General features: G+C 42.9%; 1 protein-coding gene across 6 annotated transcripts in view; it reads right to left on the bottom strand.

Annotated features, from left to right (window-relative positions):
• Window positions 1-18,476, bottom strand: part of ERBB4 (erb-b2 receptor tyrosine kinase 4) — a 787,830-nt gene that overhangs the window by 213,927 nt on the left and 555,427 nt on the right. For all 6 annotated transcript variants that reach the window (XM_053364631.1, XM_053364650.1, XM_053364658.1 and 3 more), the window contains exon 5: window positions 12,870-12,935. In XM_053364631.1, the coding sequence (XP_053220606.1) occupies window positions 12,870-12,935 (66 nt within the window). The remainder of the gene's footprint in view (window positions 1-12,869; window positions 12,936-18,476) is intronic.

Genomic DNA, 18,476 nt, shown 5'->3' with positions numbered 1-18,476 from the left:
AATTTGCCATCTATCTTCTGTGACAACGTAGCTTAGAGCTTTCGAAACTTTTCATGTTAGCAACACAGTTTTTAGACATGCATCATTTCACGACACAGTAATTCATTTTTACTAGCAAATCGGAGGTGAAACTAACCCCTTTCCAGCTCCGGGAGGAGCACGGGGAGCATTTGTGTGACACACCTACACATTGCTGCTGACAGCAATGTGTCGTGACACACAGTTTGCAAAGTTTTGCTTTAGTTACTTCCTTCTTTATTGAAGGAAACCTACTTGGATATTTCCAGCTCTCTACATGCCTGACTGAGGAGAGCAGTCTGTTCACAAGATGAGAGATGCTGGCCAAGTTCATTGGGCTCAGGAAGGGATACCAGGTTGGGGACTCCTAATGCCAGTCTTAAATATGAGGCGAGCATCACAAAGCCCCTTAATTCTTCTCTGCCTTGGATTATAATTTGAGGTCCAAATCAGATTCCCTCAGGAAACAAGCAGAGCCATTTCTGCTGGTTTCTATTTATTTTTATGCAACTTGATTTATTTTTCAAACCAATCACTCAAGTCTAGAGCAAGTCACCCATCTTTACCGCACATTTCCCCCTGCTCTGTGTAATCAGGCTTTCTAGTGAAGGCTTTTCACCCACATTATGATCCCAGAAAAGGTGTCAGGCCTCAGCAGGAGTCTGTTCTTGCTGTCAGGTTCTGAGACAAGAGCTTGATGTAGTTTTCACTGTCATTGCCTGAATGTTTTGAATAGATCTTTTATATCTATATCTTTTTGTTGGCATCCGTCTGTCTTGGGAAACAACGGAAGATGGTGGGGTGAAGCCAAACCGTTGGAGAGTTGCAGCACTTGATCTCTCTCTATATATTTATATATTTATATATAAATAAAAATATATAAATATAGGGTGGTGCTGTGGGTTAAACCACAGAGCCTAGGGCTTGCTGATCAGAAGGTCGGTGGTTCGAATCCCCATGACAGGATGAGCTCCCGTTGCTCGGTCTCAGCTCCTGCCAACCTAGCAGTTCAAAAGCACGTCAAGTGCAAGTAGATAAATAGGTACCACTCCAGCGGGAAGGTAAATGGCGTTTCCGTGCACTGCTCTGGTTCGCCACATGCTGGCCATATGACCCGGAAGCTGTACGCCGGCTCCCTCGGCCAGTAAAGCGAGCTGAGCACCCCAACCCCATCTGCGACTGGACCTAATGGTCAGGGGTCCCTTTACATATATATATATATATATATATATATATATATATATATATATATATAATGACTTTAATTATAAATGCTAAATTACTTTTTAATTATTATTTATAGCTGTTCTTACTTTATCTGTAGCTGCCTCCAGTCCTTGTCAATGAAAAAGTAGGGTATGGCTAAATTAATAGTAGCTGTAGTAGTTAGGGCCAAGCTAAGGACTGATTTCAGCAAAGACAGTGAGGCAAGATACCTGTGTGAATTAAAGGTACCCCTGCCCGTACGGGCCAGTCGTGTCCGACTCTGAGGTTGTGCGCCCATCTCGCTTAAGGGGCCGGGGGCCAGCGCTGTCCGAAGACACTTCCGGGTCACGTGGCCAGCGTGACAAGCTGCATCTGGCGAGCCAGCACAGCACACGGAAACGCCGTTTACCTTCCCGCTAGTAAGCGGTCCCTATTTATCTACTTGCACCCGGGGGTGCTTTCGAACTGCTAGGTTGGCAGGCGCTGGGACCGAGCAGCGGGAGCGCACCCCGCCGCGGGGATTCGAACCGCCGACCTGACGATCGGCAAGTCCTAGGCGCTGAGGTTTTACCCACAGCGCCACCCGTGTCCCCACCTGTGTGAATTACTGAGCAGCAATTTGCTCAGACAGGAAACTGGCCTGGAACAACAGATTTTAAAACCCTGAAAATGTCCTTCCTCCTCCTTTAAGGGGTGCTGCAGGGAGGTCTAACAGAGGGGGAAGGAGCTTTGGAACAGTGCTCTCTGAAGCGCCTCATTCCTCCTTTAAAAGGGGCTTGGGTGAAGCTGTGAGGGGATAGGGGAGGAATGGGGAGGTGCAGAGAAAGGGGGTTTGGTTAGCTATAAAAGGAGGAGGAGGATTTGGCCAGATGCAGGAAAAGGGGCTGGGCAAAGGGGCTGCCAGCATGGGCGTAGCCAAGGGGGCGCAGACCCCCTCCCCAAATCAAGTAAATAAATTAAAATACTTAACTAACTGAGGTTCTGCCTCCCGCCAACATAAAGCTTGCACCTTCCCAACATAAATTCTCAGTATGCCCCTGGCCGGCAGTCCCTAGTTATAAAATAGTCAAGAACCGTTTTAACTTCAGTATGTGTGTGCACACACGTGACAGAGGTCAGAAGACCTGAGACTCAGGTAAAGATTGCATTTAACATATGGAGCAGTAAAGTCTTTTGGAGCCCTGAGTCTAATAATAATAATAATAATAATAATAATAATAATAATAATAATTTATTGTTTATACCCTGCCCACCTGGTTGGGTTTCCCCAGCCACTCTGGGCGGCTTCCAGCAAAATATAAGAAATAATAAAATGTCAGATGTTAAAAACTTTCCTGAACAGCCTTCAGATGTTTTCTAAAAGTTGTGTAATTCTTTATCTCCCTGACACCTGGTGGGAGGGCGTTCCACAGGGAGGGCACCACTGCCAAGAAGGCACTTAGTGCTCTGTACCTCCCTGCCTATCACTTCCCTACGGAACAACATCATATTGGCTCCCAGTCCTGCAAAGATGCTGATCAAAAAGTTCTCTTGCTTAAAGTCCAAGTTCTCCAAAATGAAACAACACCCTACCTGAAAACTGAATCCAGAGCAGTGCACTTTATTCAGCTAATTAGCTATTGTGTTATGGGGGGGGGGAGTGCTGTTGGGCCACAGTCATAAAATATGCAGAAGTGGCTTATACAGGTTAAACACTGCTGCGTCCTGAATTCCCAAGGTGGCTGGTGATTCAAAAATGAGCAGTCAACAGCCAAGCTGTACTCTTCAAGGTAATCATTAAATGAAACCTCCTGAACTCTCTATCCAATTTAAATATGATTCACTCTTCAGTGATTCATTACATGAACCAAAAAAACCCCAAAAACCCCCCAACAACTCTAAAATGAATTTTCTAAAGTGTGCAGTAAGAAATTGTAAAAGCTCACTGAGGACTAAATCTTGTGTTTTGCCAATGGAAAGGTGTAACATTGTACTATAATGTTATATAAGCTTTTATAATTGATAATTAATTCCACATTTCTAGCACACCGAGTCCTTAGCAATCTTCAGCTTGCTTGTCCTCACAATGAGACAAGCCAATATTTACAGCTTGTATTTGCTCAAAGTAGCTCACAATGAGTCAGATAAATCACAATGGTTGCATTAACACTGCTTCTATTTATCTACAAATCAATGGTTTTATTCTGGGCTTTTGTTCAGCCAGAACTCACAGGAACTCAGTTCCGGCACCTCTCAGGTGCCATTGCAAGAAAGCAAGGGAGGCGTCCATGGTGAGTTCCAGCACCTCTTTTTCTAGAAAAATAGCATTGGCTTTTATTTATTTTATTTTACAAGAATAAATGTACCAGCTTTCAACACACAGCTCAAAAGGCAATTCATCAAAACAGAATTTATAGCTAATCAAATAATCTAACATACATTTAAAAAATAATAATAACATGAGCTAAGGCCACCTTGCAGGATAAATTTGAATCCCCAAAGCCCTGCTAAAAATGTTTTCACCTGCTTCTGAAATACTACCAAAGAGATAGAGAACCAGATTTTCTGGGAAAGTGTGCTACAAAATTGCAGGGCCAGCACTGAAAAGACCGTGCTCTTGGTTGATGTTAACCTCATACCCCCAAAAGGATATGGCCTGTACCAGGGCCTCACCTGCTGATCAGCGCTGACGGCTGTGCACTGACCATTCATTCCTCGCTGAGAAAGAAGACTCCTAGCAAGAGACCTGACTATAGATCTCCCTTATCCAGATGTATAGGCCACTCAGAGCCAGCCCAAGACATTTTGGCACCTGAGGTGAACCACAAAGTGGCATCCCTACCCCTACCAGGCAAGAGGGGCTGAGTGAATATCTACATCAAGAACAAGGGGGAAATGAAGACTGATATTGGGATCTGCTGCCCCGTGGATCATGCCGCCTGAGGCGGTTGCCTCACCTTGCCTTATGGATGAGCTGACCCTGAACCACTGATAGCTTGACCTTACCAGCATTCGTAAAAAACCACACCTGTAAATGTTGAAGTGCATGCTGATTGTTGGAAGCTGGGAGTGCCCTAATGGCAATAATGACACACTTCAGATGATTTCTGTGAAAATATCCTTCAATATAAGTATAAGCTGCAATCCGAAACACACAGCCAGATGGGTGGGGTATAAAATAACAACAACAACAACAACAACAACAACAACATACTCACAAGCCAATTTTGCTGCTTATACTAAGTTTTTGAGTCTGATTTAAACCAAAAAGGATTGTGAAGGGCTTGAAAAAGATCTCTCCAAACTGAGTGGATGGACTGTAAAGTGGCAAATGTATGCCAGTGTAAACAAGTGTAAAGTGGTGAATGCCAGCGCAAAATATTCTTAATTTCACATGTACACTCATATGAGTTTTTGGTAACTGACCATGAATAAGTGGATAGCTTGATGAAGATGTTGGCCCACCGTGAGGCAGCTGTGGAAAAGCTAAATGCCATTCTAGGGATCATTAGGAAAGGAATTGAAAATAAAAATGCTGATATTGTAATGTTGTTATAAAAAACCTATGCAGCTGCATTTGGAATGGCGTGTACAATTCTAGTCACCTCACCTGAGAAAGGATATTGTACTGTTGAAAAAAAAATAAGAAGGGGCAGCAAAAATGATAGAGGGGATGGAGCGACTCCCCAGTGAGGGAAAGTTGGAGCATTTGGGGCTGTTTAGTTTGGACCTAGCTAACAGGACCAGTGGTCAGGGATGATGGGAATTGTAGTCCCAAAACAGCTGGAGGGCCAAGTTTGGCCATCACTGGTTTAGACAAAAGGCAAGTTGGCTACCAACTTGGATGGCTTTTAAGGAAGATGGAGGCTGTCAGTGACTAATAACTATGATGGCTAAGATCTGCCTCCATGGTTGGAGGCTGAATGCACTGAATACCAAGTGGCTAGAAACTGTGGGAGGAGAGAGCGCTGCTCAACACAGGTCCTCCTTGTGAGTTTCCCACAGGCATCTGACAGAACGGTGGATCAGGTGAGCCTGCGACTTGATCCAGTGGAGCTCTTCGTATGCTCTTAACCAAGTCCCATTGAACCCATAGGGGCTGACCTTCAAGTAAAAATACTTAGGGTTGTGTCAGCTTTTCTGTGATGAAAAACACTGATAGTGGATTTGGTGGCTTAAGTCAACATAAATACAAAATGTCAAAGAAGATGAACCACCACGAAAGCTATGGAACTGCAGCTCCTGGTGATATTTATTTATTATTTATTATATTGTTTAAATTTATATGCCAGCTTTCCTCTTAAAGGAGCCCAAGGTGGCAAACAAGAAGAGACCAAACACTGGCAACCTCTAAAACCTCTTAAAATAGTTCTAGTACAGATGCAGACTGGGAAAGATCTGCCTCAACTTCAAAGGCTTGTTGAAGGAGGAAGGTGTTCACTAGGTGTCAAAAAGACAACAGAGGTGGAGCCCCGTCTAATATTGAAGGCGTGCTATATCTATGCCATGCAAGTTTCTGCACTTTCACACACATGCTTAACCAGATCAGCATTTTTTGAATTTAATTCAATAAGTTAATCCAAATATTGCATTGGTTGAAATTCCATAAAAGCAGATATCAGTTACATGTTTTATAACACAAAACATTTTATAGCATTTTGTAATATATTGATGGATATAGATTAAGAGTGAATTGCATTTGGAAAATAACCATCCAAGCTAAATTCATGCTGATACAATTTTAGAATATTAAAAATGGAAGAGAGGGGCATATACAGTAACACAGAATGACATTTAACTGTAACGTATCATTTTTAAAAAACAAATATAGCCCTCTTCAGATGTAGCTCACCTTACAAATGTGCATATTTTGAACAGACTTTGAATAAAAATTGCCTGCCCTGAAAGAGCCAGTTTGTACTCTGGGGCTCATCCTGCATCCATGTTTGTCACCGGAGGCCCAGGGGACCTTGGTGACTATAAGTGCCTTCTACTAGATTTAGCAGGTTTGGAAGAAAACACAATAAAATTCAGTATTTGATAAGAAATGAGATGTCATATACAGATTAGATATGACCTGTGGCTAATGTCATGTGTACACCACTTCCCAAACCAGTAGTGAGAACATCCTGGATGCAGAGTAATCAGGAGTATATACAGAACCATACACTAGGAATCGAAGGGACATGGTATCTCTGAGCACATGCTCAGCTCAGGAATTGTGATCAGTACCAGAACTAAGCTCACAAGTCTTTTCACACAAAAAATAAGATTCCTGGTTGTTCCCACTCATTTTCAACAACCTGACCTAAGAGAGCAAGGGTGAAATGTTTGTTGTTGTTGTTGAACTCAGAAACCCTTGTCTGCAAATCACTCAGATATCTGCCAGTAGATCCTGATCGACCTTCTACACTCCCATTCCCTAGGATAAATGAAAATTTGACTTGCAACCCACACAGGGACTGTGTCAATCTTCACAAGAACTTCTCCCTAACCAACTGAATTAGCAAGAAGAATGTGGGAAGCACAGCAATTGCAGGGGAAAGCCTGCAACAGTGGTGACAAGCCGATATGCTCGTTGCTATTAAGTACCTAGTCCCCATCCTGTTTTGACACTGCTATCATGGGGGAATCTACCAACGGGGAACACCGGGACATCCAGCATTTAAGGGAATGGATGACTGTTGTCCCAGTAACCTCTCTGTTACTGGCTATGATGAAAGTTTTCTGCAATTGTGCCATTTGTGTGAGTCCTCTCTTGTTGTGATTCCCCCTGCCCCGCCAACTGTGTGTGTGTGTCATTTGTGACAGCATTTTCCTTTCCGAGAATGCTAAGGATTGTGTATCCCAGGCTTCCTCAACCTCGGCCCTCCAGATGTTTTGAGACTACAATTCCCATCATCCCTGACCACTGGTCCTGCTAGCTAGGGATCATGGGAGTTGTAGGCCAAAAACATTTGGAGGGCAGAGGCTGAGGAAGCCTGGTGTACCCCATCCTCCCCTATTATGTGTAAATGGAATTGAAATGGAATCTTAGGCAAGGCGCCTTCTTCCATTTTCTGTGGAGACCTGTAGTGAAAAAATCTGCACTTCTATAGCTGAATAAATCAGTGGAGGGCATCTCTAGAGTCAGGCATGCTGTCCCTGCATATATGTGTGAGGTTAGTGGGGGAAGACATGGTGAATGGGCCAGATCACCATTGTCTGAAACAAGCAACTGAGCATTTAAGAATCTGGTGCTTGGGAATTATGGTACATGTGCTCTTAAGCATAGAAGCCAATTGCTAGGGGCTGAGGTCCCTTCTCTCCCCTAAAATATTTAAGGGGGCCAGCCCCCCACAAAGTTAATGGGCATTGCCATTCAAATGGTGTGTGTGTGTGTGTGCTGTGTCTTGTGATTGATTATGCAGGGTAGGACTTACCTCCCCCCCCCCCATATTTGGTACCTCTGCTCTAAAGTGTTCTCTGGATGGCAACCTGACAGAAGGAAATATCTTCCCACCACCAATTGCCAATTTGTTTTGTTTTGTTTTGTTATCGGCTAGCAGCTCATTTACGAAAAGTAGTCAGAATGGTGGGTGGCATTGTTTGGTTACACAGTTTCCTGCAATTAATCACTCTAAATGTTTCCTTTCATTCGCCATTACAGGGAATTGTAAATCTACCAAAAGGGGGAGAAATGGGAAATAACTGAAATCAATAAGAAAGCCTTATGAACATGTAAAGTTATTAGTGAAATACAAGGGTTTTAATTAAAGATGCCAATGTTTTGTTAAAATGCCAGGTTTCCATAATTGATCCACAGCTGCTGAATCGGCTTTTTCTGTTTTTGTGTCCCACCAGCTCCCATTTGCACCTTGCTGCTCCTATTGATTCCTTTCCCTCTGCCTTTGGACAATTCTCTATTTTTAAGCAACAAAATATTAATTCTTAATCCCGGAGCTGTTTATATAGGCATGTAAAGGTCTTGTTGGTTGGTTGTGTGTGTGTTCAATCAAGAGCAGCTATTGCCTACAAAGTAATAGTTGCTCTCTCCGAATATCTTAATTATTTTCCAGAGATGACGTCAGTGCCTGTCAGGCTAAGGCCCAGATATGAGCTTCAGGAACTTGTGAAGAGGTGAGCCTTATGAGGCCTCTGGATTCTTTTTCACTTCAGATTTACGCATGAGCCCACACACCACTTTCAGACCTCTCCTGAGGACTTTCCCAAGAGCGACGGCAATACCAGCAGGAAATTACATGTGTACCAGGAATCATGGTTTTTTGAATAATTTTCCATCAAGAAATGATGCTCTATGAATCACTTGCTGCCAATTAGAAGACCCCATAGGAGTTTTCATTGGCTGCAGTGCAAATGACAGGAGGGCGGGGGCATCATTTCCTACTGAGCACCAGTAAATCCCCAACAGGAACACACCCCATGTCTCCCTTGCCACCAAGGAGAAGCTCCACAGGTCTTCTGCTGTGTTGATGGGAACCCCTCCCCAAGGCAAGTCTTTCTTTGGAGGGGAGGGCTTGAGGAAGGGAAAAGGCTGGGAAGGGAGAGCTGTGAGCAAACTGGACTTTTGGAGTATCAGTTTTTCACATCAAGCATTACCAAAGCCCTTTAAGGCTTTCTGAATGATCAAAATTCTCATCCAAAACTTACAGTTTATTTTGGGGGTGAAGAGGAAGGGTGAGGAACATTCCAAGTTTAACTTACAGCATACAAATGGTACAGAAACAAGAGTTGCTGTGCAACTTTCCTTGGATAGGGGAAAGTCTACTTCTACTAGATGAAAAATGTTAAAGGTGAATTTAATCAATTGCACAGAGTGATATGGAAAGCTGCACCAGTGGAACTTCCAGCCTCTGTTGGAGCTCTCAAGGGATCAAACTGATTTAGGAGTGGCGCTGCAGTCTAAACCACTGAGCCTCTTGGGCTTGCCGATCGGAAGGTCGGCAGTTCAAATCCTCGCAACAGGGTGAGCTCCCATTGCTCGGTGCCTGCTCCTGCCCACCTAGCAGTTTGAAAGCACATCAAAGTGCAAGTAGATAGTAGGTACCGCTCCAGCAGGAAGGTAAACGGCATTTCCGTGCGTTGCTCTGGTTTCGCCAGAAACGGCTTAGTCATACTGGCCACATGACCAAGAAGCTGTCTGCAGACAAACACCGGCTTCCTCGGCCTATAGAGTGAGATGAGCGCGCAACCCCAGAGTTGTTCGCGACTGGACTTAACTGTCAGGGGTCCTTTACCTTTTTATGCAAGGAGACAGAACTTTCAGGGTGGCAATGCTACAGAAGGAAGAGTTTGGCCTCAAGGACAGGTTTAGGATTCTCTAGCTGAACTACAGTTCCCATCAGCCCCATCAAACATGAACTACAGCCCCATCAAACATCAAACATAGCCAGTGCCCAGGACTAATGGGAGTTATTGTTCATCAACATCAGGAGGGCTAAATTCCCCATATCTGTTCTAGAAGAGCAGACATTTCCCTGATAAATTCTTCCAGGAGCATTGCATAAGAATCTGGAAGAGATGGTCACTATACTTTCTGAAGCCCTATCAGTCAAATATCTGACTATGGAAAGTGCTCAAAGACTAATTATTCTCATTAAGGTGATGTACAAATGCTGTGTAGCTTTATGGGAATATTTCAAAATGTCTGTGAGTGCATGGGCATGATCCAGTACTACAGCCCTGTTTGTTTCTGAAGTTGCATCTGTGCTTAATTCTCCTCTCCTTTAAATCAGTAGGATTCAAATGTGTTGCCATTTGCCTAGATTGTGTGTTTTGATTTAAGCCCATTGAGAAAAGGCAATGGAATGTTACAAAATAGAAGCTATGCATCTTGAAGAGAGTTCAAAATAGCACACACCCTCCCCTTGCAACCCTCCACCCCAGTGTTGTCCCTTGCCTTTCTAGCATTTTAATTTATAGTGGCTGGCTAACTATTTAACATCATATTCTGAAGCGACCTCTTCCTCACACTGTTTATAATTCCTTATTAATTGCCCTCTTAAGTGTGCAAATTTACATATCAAATTTATGTAGACAATAAGCAAAAAGGAATAAGATGCAGGTGGTTGTTCCAGAAAGATTTATAAATAGCGAATGAGAGAGGCAAATAATCAGAAAAAGGCAAAACTTAAAGCAGTCTGGGGTGGACAGTATTCGTTCAAGAACAAAAGTATCCAACTGCTATTTCCCCCATGTAATTTGAAATGAAAGCTGTGGATTAAGATATCTCAGATTTATTCCTCCCTCCAACCTGAAAAGAATTTGGATCTTAGCTTAGAAGGGGGGCTCATTAGAATATTTTCTATTCTGTGACTCCATTAAAAAATGTATTAACATGCAGATGTGCCCTCAAGAGATTTGTTTCTAGAAACAAAACATGTCATTTGGTTATGTGTTAGAGATGTTTTCATGTACACAACTGAAAAATGTGTTCCATTGCTTAGACTTGTGGGAGGAAAAAGAAACCTAGAGAGGATGGATGAAGGGTGTCTCAAAATAGCATCCATTGCATCAAACATTTAAGCGCCTTTCTCTCTCTCTCTCAAGCACATTGATCAAAGCTAGCATGGGCTCCTTCTTCAAATATTTCTTGACAAAAACAGAGCCAAACTATTTTGGCCACTGCAAATAACTTTTCCACAGTCACTTTGATCATTACCCATCCTTTGTTTATAAAGAAGTATGTATGTCCTGAATATGATAATGGGTCAGGAGATACAGTGAAGTTTGCAAGAAGAAATAATTATAATCCCTGATGAGCAGGCATTTCAAAACCAAATTTTGACAACATGGCTCAAGCACTATGGTCAGATGGAAGATATCACACTGGAGACATGCATATACCCACTGTGACTACAACTGTGGGTCTGCCCCGACTATAGAATAAGCTTCCCCTAGGGATATGGTGGGCACATCTAGCAATGGTGTTCTGCCAACTGATTAAACCATATCTACTTGCAAGGGCACAGTGAATGTTAGAAATGTTGGGTTTTTTCGTATTTGATTGTCTTTTGTCTTGATCAGAAAATAAGAAGAGCCCTGCAAGATCAGGCCAAAGGTTGATCTAGTACAACACCCTGTTCTTATGGCAGACGACCAGAAGCCTGTGGGAAGTCTGCAGGCAGAATCTGAGCTCCCAGCAACAGGTTTCAGAAGCAGGCTCCCTCCGACAGCCACCATGCCGAGCCCCCCGTGAAAGTCTTATCCTCCATGAATTAATCTAATCCACTCCAAAAGCCTTCCAAGTTGGTGGCCATCACTGTCTCTTGCAGGAATGAATTCCACAGTTTACACAGGTAAAGAAAGACATTCTTTCACCCGTCCTGAATCTTCCAGCACTGAGCTTCATTGGAGGTCCTGGAGCTTATGAGAGAGGGAGAGAAACTCTTCTCTCGCCACTTTCTCCACACTAGGCATCTTTCATTCAGAATTTGCACTAAATCCAGACCATTCAATGGAGTATTTTTAAAATACACATCAAACACCCGCTTTGATATCCACCAAAATTTCAGCACTCATCTAAAAAATAAAGTGGGGGTGGGGAGCAAATGGTTAATTTGCTTTTGTGGCCAGGAAATTCTCAGCTGCAAAATAATGGAGTAGTCCAAGGACAGCAGTTATAAAATTTGATTTAAAAGAATGTTTTAAAATAAGTTTTGTGTGTATGAATTTGGTGTTGATGTGAGGATTAGTACATGACACAAGCCCCATATTAAGTTCTCCACTGGTAGAAGCTGTGTATACTGTATATCATGCAAAGGTTCTGATCCTGACCAGCTCCTCAGACACAGACTTCCCTAATGCTGACATCCCAGGCAACATGCGGACCTTCAAGAGGCAGGAGCCGCCTTCCCAACATGGGTGAGGCCAGCACCCCAGTCCTGCTGTCCCCTTCTCCGTACGTGCTTTCGCCTGAAGAGGCAACTCATGGATCTCATATACAGTGGTACCTCGGGTTAAGTACTTAATTCGTTCCGGAGGTCCATTCTTAACCTGAAACTGTTCTTAACCTGAAGCACCGGAGAACGATTTCTGTTCTCATCCTGAAGCAAGGTTCTTAACCCAAGGCACTATTTCTGGGTTAGCGGAGTCTGTAACCTGAAGCGTATGTAACCCGAGGTACCACTGTACTTAGAATAGGTTGTAGAACTTCATGCTTTAGTGGGGGGATTCACTTTTTGAGCACCTCCCCAATTCTCCCTGAAAGTAAGAGAACTAGAAACAGAAAGCTTCTACGCTAGTCTCCTCCATGTGGTAAGTTTTGTTTTGTTTTACGTTTAGGCATTTTTTTCATGTAGTGGAACGGTAAGAAATATTCATCCTCCAGCCTGAATAATTTCAGACTTATTCTACTATTCTGCATTTTACTAACTCAGGATTCTACCTGTTTTCATTTTTGTCCTTGTTTTTATTATGTATTTTTTGTTTGTTCTTGTATATTTACACTTTGAACCACCCTGAGATCTACAGATGAAGGGCAGGATACAAATCATAACAACCACCACTTCATTTCTCATTGTTCTGCTGCATAGTGACTTCCTATCACTGAGAAGAAAACTCTCATTGATTATTACTATATGGAGGGTTGCTGTTAACAGGCTATATGCAGGAACTCTTCTTTCACCTCACTTTATATTTTTCTTTACTTAATCTAATGCACTTACAGGTCTGGCATTCATCTGCTGAAGGTCCCCAGCACCGGTTTCCACAGGACTTGTGACAAGGTCCACCTTCGGGAAGAGTAGAGACAAAATACAAAGAGAAGTTAGATGATTACTTTTTATTTTGATTTTTTCTGCAGTGCCTTTAAAGACTCTTTATAGGGAAACCACTATCACACTTTTATGAGAACTCTATGCCTTATCACAATTGAAAGATTTGCAGCAAAAGAAAACCTACACCAAGTTTCAAACATATATGAATTAGAATTTATGGTGGGGCTTTGTATTTCCCCCCTTGTTGCTATTGTTATTATCTGTATTTTAAAATAGATCTGTATCTTGTTTTAATTATATGAGTGTTTAATTGCTTTTCATCGAATCATAGAATTGTAGAGTTGGAAGGGACCCAAGGGTCATCTAGTCCACCCCCTGCGATGCAGGAATCTCAGCTAAAGCACCCATGACAGATGGCCGTCTAACCTCTGCTTAAAAACCTCCAAGGAAGGAGAGTCTACCAATGGAGCAGTTGGTTAGAGTGTGGTGCTGATAATGCCAAAGTGCAGGTTCAAACCCCATAAGGGACAGCTGCATATTCCTGCTTTGCAGGGGTTGGACTAGAATAGGGGTGGCCAACTCCCAAGAGACTGTGATCTACTCACACAGTTAAAAACTGGCAGTGATCTACCCCCTTTTGGGGGGTTGGGGTCAAAGTTGTTGAGTTTTTTTTCAGGGAGGAGTTAAAATGTTGAGCTTTTTTAAGGGGAGCCACAGTTGTTCAGCTTCTTTGGGGGAAGCCAGTGATCTACCAGTGATCTACCGGTAGATCATGATCTACCTGTTGGACATGCCTGGACTAGATGATCATCAGGGTTCCTTCCAACTCTACAGTTCTCTGATTCTATATCTTTTCTATGTTTTTAGCTTTTTCTGTTTCATCTATAAGCCACATTGAGTCCTGGTCTGGAAATGAATGAATGAATGAATGAATGAATGAAGGCAGCTACTCTGGAAATTAAAATGTTCTTTTCCAGCTCCAATCTTTGTATATGGACCTGCTGAGCAACAACAAGAAAAGGAAGACAGGCTTTTTTTTCAATACAAGCTTCTTTTAGGTACAAGCTTATGGAATACATTCTTAAAACAAGCATAATGTCATCTGCATGGTGTCTTAACCAAGATGACAGATTCTTATTACCAATTAATGCATAGTGCTTTGTTTCTTCTGGGCACCGTGCACACAGAACCAATGGTGCACAACTTCCCTTGTTTTCCCACAGAAGCTCACCTTTTCAATACTCTCCTTTATATTATAATACAATAGGAAATTCATAGGGAACAAACTCTTTCCCGCTCTTGATTAAAAACCAATTTTGTTTCATTGTAATCTCATCATTAATGGGTTGATGCCCACAATGTGTCTCTATTGTGTGTCCACTAGTACTTCTGGCCTATTAGGTGTGCATACGTTGGAATAACTCACAAGTGTTGATTTACGGCATTTCCAAGAAATGCGATGTGCTTCCTCTGTCCCTGGCACACAACTTGCAGAAGAAGAACCCTCTCCCATCCTCACTCCTGGACAAACCCTCTGTGATCAGTGATACTTCAAGCTCCTCAAAATCAAATGTGGGCTTTTGTGCGTGGATGTCTGCCTTCCCACGCCCAACAGCAGTGAGTGAGGTGAGTCGCTGGCAAGAACAACTCGCTGCTATTGTGGGGTGTGGAGATGAGGATGCTTGTCCGAAACCACTGTGAGGTGGCAGGGGAGACAGGGGGCACATGTGGTTTTAAATTTATCTTCCCTGTAAAGTAAGATATGCTGTTCAACATGCACAAAGTGATCAGGTCACTGGAACCAGATTCTCAAGTCAAATTTCACCACTTTCTGACACTTACACAATGTTGATAAAATCTACTGATTATGTTGTACAGCAATTACACGTGTATGCCAACTACCTCATTAAAAGCATCATCTCCTTGATGTAACAAAGTTCATTTAAGGCAATTATGCCAGAGAAATGCAGTTGCTGACATTGGTGTATATTTTCCTGTCACTGCCTGGCATCTGCATATTGAGACCAGCAGCTACAGCTAAGCAATGCAAGCCCATTCTCTTTGCTGGGAAAGGGACTCCAGTCTCCATCTGGCACAAATAGCACAACTTTAACCCACAATGATGACAATTATTATTAAAAAATCTACTGAAGCCCTGTGCAGAATGCTAATAGCACCAAACTGCCTTCAAGGGAAAGAGATTATGCATGAGAGAGGGAGCAGAAACTGGCTCTGAAGACTTATTCAGTTAAGACCAATTGCAAACTGCATGTGAATGAATGAAGACTTATGCAGATTTAAAACTCTGCTCAAGTTTATTTTATTTCCAGCTCTCCCTGCCCCAGAAATGCAATAGTGCCCCCCCACACCTACAATGATTTTTTCTAAAAATAAATAAATAAAAATGTTTAGGGGTACTCTCATTTTCCTACTCATATCGAAATATTGCCCCTCAACAAGGCCAAACTTAGATTCACAAAATGTTTAGGGGTATGCATAAAAAGTGTGTGTGTGTGTGTGTGTGTGTGTGTGTGCACGCACGCACGCACACACACACACACACACACACACACACACAGGACTAGAAAGAATACTAACCCATTTTGGACCTATATAATAACCATTCTTATACTTTTGACCAAATAACCAATTGAGGCTGGAATTTTACCTGGAAGTAAGTACCATTGAATTCACTGGGACCTATTTCTAGTTAGAACATTTGCAGCATCTCAGCAGAGGTGATATTTTGAGAAAATTATAGTTCTCCCCACTTATGAACATTTTCATTTATACAAAGGACACAATCCAGCCAAGGCTAATCATGTTTTCAGTCCCACCAATTCCACTGCTTGAGAGTTGAGCACATACTTTTCCCCTTGTGACTGAATAGCCCTAAAGTGGACTTGTAGCTACTGGGCTCTTTTCTTAATGGGTGTGGTGTGCTGTTATTTCTAACCATTTATAAATATAAATGAACACACTTAAGTTTGCTTTAACTTTTAACATTTCTTCACCCAATTATCCAAGAAAGTATTCATTTTTTAAGGACCTGTCCCTGCTGAACCACTGCCCCTCATTTGCCTCTTTGCAGGTGCGCCAAGTGACACTTGTGAAAAGACATAGCAGGAAGACTGTGCTTGGGGCATCACTGCTCTGGATGTGCCTCGCGATTGGCTTTCCAGCCAAGAGACACTCACAGAGGAGCACATCCTCCAAGGATATGTGATTTTGACACATACTGAGGGTGAAGACAGGTGTAATAAATCAAGAGAGTTCACAGTAAATCCCTGAACCACAAATAGACTCCACACTTCACAAATGAAATGACAGGTACCTATTCCATCTAATCAAACTTTAACCCAAATCATCCATCATGCTCTTCCCACATGCAGCCACCTGCTCCCTACCCCCTGTTTAAAGTGTGGCAGGAGATCCATGAGCCCTAATCCTATGCAAGGGCTTACCACCCTTTGTGCAGCAGAGGCTCATAAAGGAAGGTAAGAAGAATCCGGCTGGTTCAGGCCAATGGCCCACCTCGTCCAGCACCCTGTTCCCACAGTGTCCAACCAGATGCCCCAGATAGGAGGCCCTCAATAGCCCTCTCCACTCCTTCAGTTTCCACCAACTGGTACGACTCTGGTTCTAGAGCACAGAATGGTGTTGGTGAAGATGGACAAAAGCTTAGCAATTGAACTGATTCATATTGGTGTAAAAAACTGGTATTAGAAGATCTTCTCAATCTAAATACTGTTATGAGTTTGTGGGTGCCAGACTCCCCAAAATTATTGGGTCCAGTAGGTGTTAGAATTTAATCAAGCCTCCTGAACCCCCGGAGCCAGCAAGGGTTAAAATACAAGCCAGGTCAGCATCCTCATGAGGTAATCCACCTGGGTGGCAAGCCATTAAGAACACAAGGGGAGGGGGCTCTGTGCCAAACATCAAAAGGTTGGGGCCCCTCCTCCAGCTCAGAGTTAGTTAGAAGATAAAGCCAGGGTTTGAATGAGTCTTGAGTTGGCTGTGGTGTAACCTAGAGGAAAAAATGTTGCAGGCAAGCTGGAGAAGGCCAGAGCACGATGGTTGATTTTTGTTTGGTTCTCCTACAGGAGAAGCAAGACCCTCTTAGAGTGTTAATGGTGTGAGCCTCTCCATCGTAGGCTCAAGTTGTATATATGTATAAATCAACCATATACCATAAAGACTCCACAGTCTCTGTTGTGCCTCTTTCCAAAAAGGAAACACAGACCCTGGGTAAACTACATGAAACCCCCTGGAATCTCAAACAGCTGAGATATTGGGGTGGTGTGTAACCAGTGCTATTTTTCTAGAAACAGGGGTGCCAGAACTCACCATGTTCTCTTATAATGGCAATGGCGCCCACCTGAGAGGGGCCGGAGCTGCGTTCCAGCGAGTTCTGGCTGGAAAAAATGCCCTGTGTGCAACAATACTTTTATTTCACTGGACTTGCCCAGATAAGGGGGTGTTGTTTTAAACACCAGGTAACTTAATGCATAGACATTAAGAGTACAAGGGTGATCCTACCTCATGGCAGTAGGCATATGTTCATCATTTTCCATACAGGTAGGTGAAGATTTTCAAATAGCAAATATGGAAAATGCCATAGAGTGAATTGTCAGGGAGAAGGGTCCTAGCTCAGTGGCAGATACAGCCATGAAACCCTGGTTGAAACCTTGCAGAGCTGCTGCCAAACAGTGTAGACAGTACTGACCGCGATGGACCATTGGTCTGGCTCGGTATAACACAGCTTCTATGTTCCTAAACCTGTTGAGGCGGATGCTATCGGAGACTTCTATGTGCAACATATTCTCAAGGAATCCTTATTTTCTAATACAGAATCTCCTATGTGTTCTAGATGAAGCCAATTCCATGTTCTAATACAGTGGTACCTCAGGTTAAGATCTTAATTCGTTTTGGAGGTCCGTTCTTAATCTGAAACTGTTCTTAACCTGAGGTACCACTTTAACTAATGGGGCCTCCTGCTGCCGCCGCATGATTTCTGTTCTCATTCTGAAGTAAAGTTCTTAACTTGAGGTACTATTTCTGGGTTAGCGGAGTCTGTAACCCGAGGTACCACTGTAGAAGGAAATTCTGAAGTGACCAACAAAACGCCTTTTGCTGAAGGAGGCTGATGGTGTTCTGGAACTCTCCATGGTGGAACTTTTAAGTAACCCAACTTCCACATTTGTGCTTGCTCAAATCCCAGAAATTGACAGACCAGAATTAAAGACCTTCCATGGTACTGATACAATTCTTAGTGTTAAGCCAAACGTTCTGCCACATAGTTTCTACTCTCATGGAAGTAAACACTATTTGGGATGCTTACTAGTTATTTTTAAGGGACTTTGACATGTCTACCTGTTTCCGTTTGCGTGGTGGGGCTTTTTTTTTTAATAGTGTCAGATGATAATTTGCATTTAAATAGAGACATTTAACAGCGGAGCAAGAGGAAGCTCTGCCAGCTGCCTCCCCCTCTCACTGGGAACTTGAAAGTGCGGCTTCATTGTTTTCTCTTCTCACGGTTACACAGGCAAAATGAGG

This window comes from Podarcis raffonei, chromosome 1 (assembly GCF_027172205.1).
Source record: "Podarcis raffonei isolate rPodRaf1 chromosome 1, rPodRaf1.pri, whole genome shotgun sequence".
Classification (NCBI taxonomy): Eukaryota; Metazoa; Chordata; class Lepidosauria; order Squamata; family Lacertidae; genus Podarcis; species Podarcis raffonei.
This window is presented reverse-complemented; position numbering and strand designations above follow the sequence as displayed.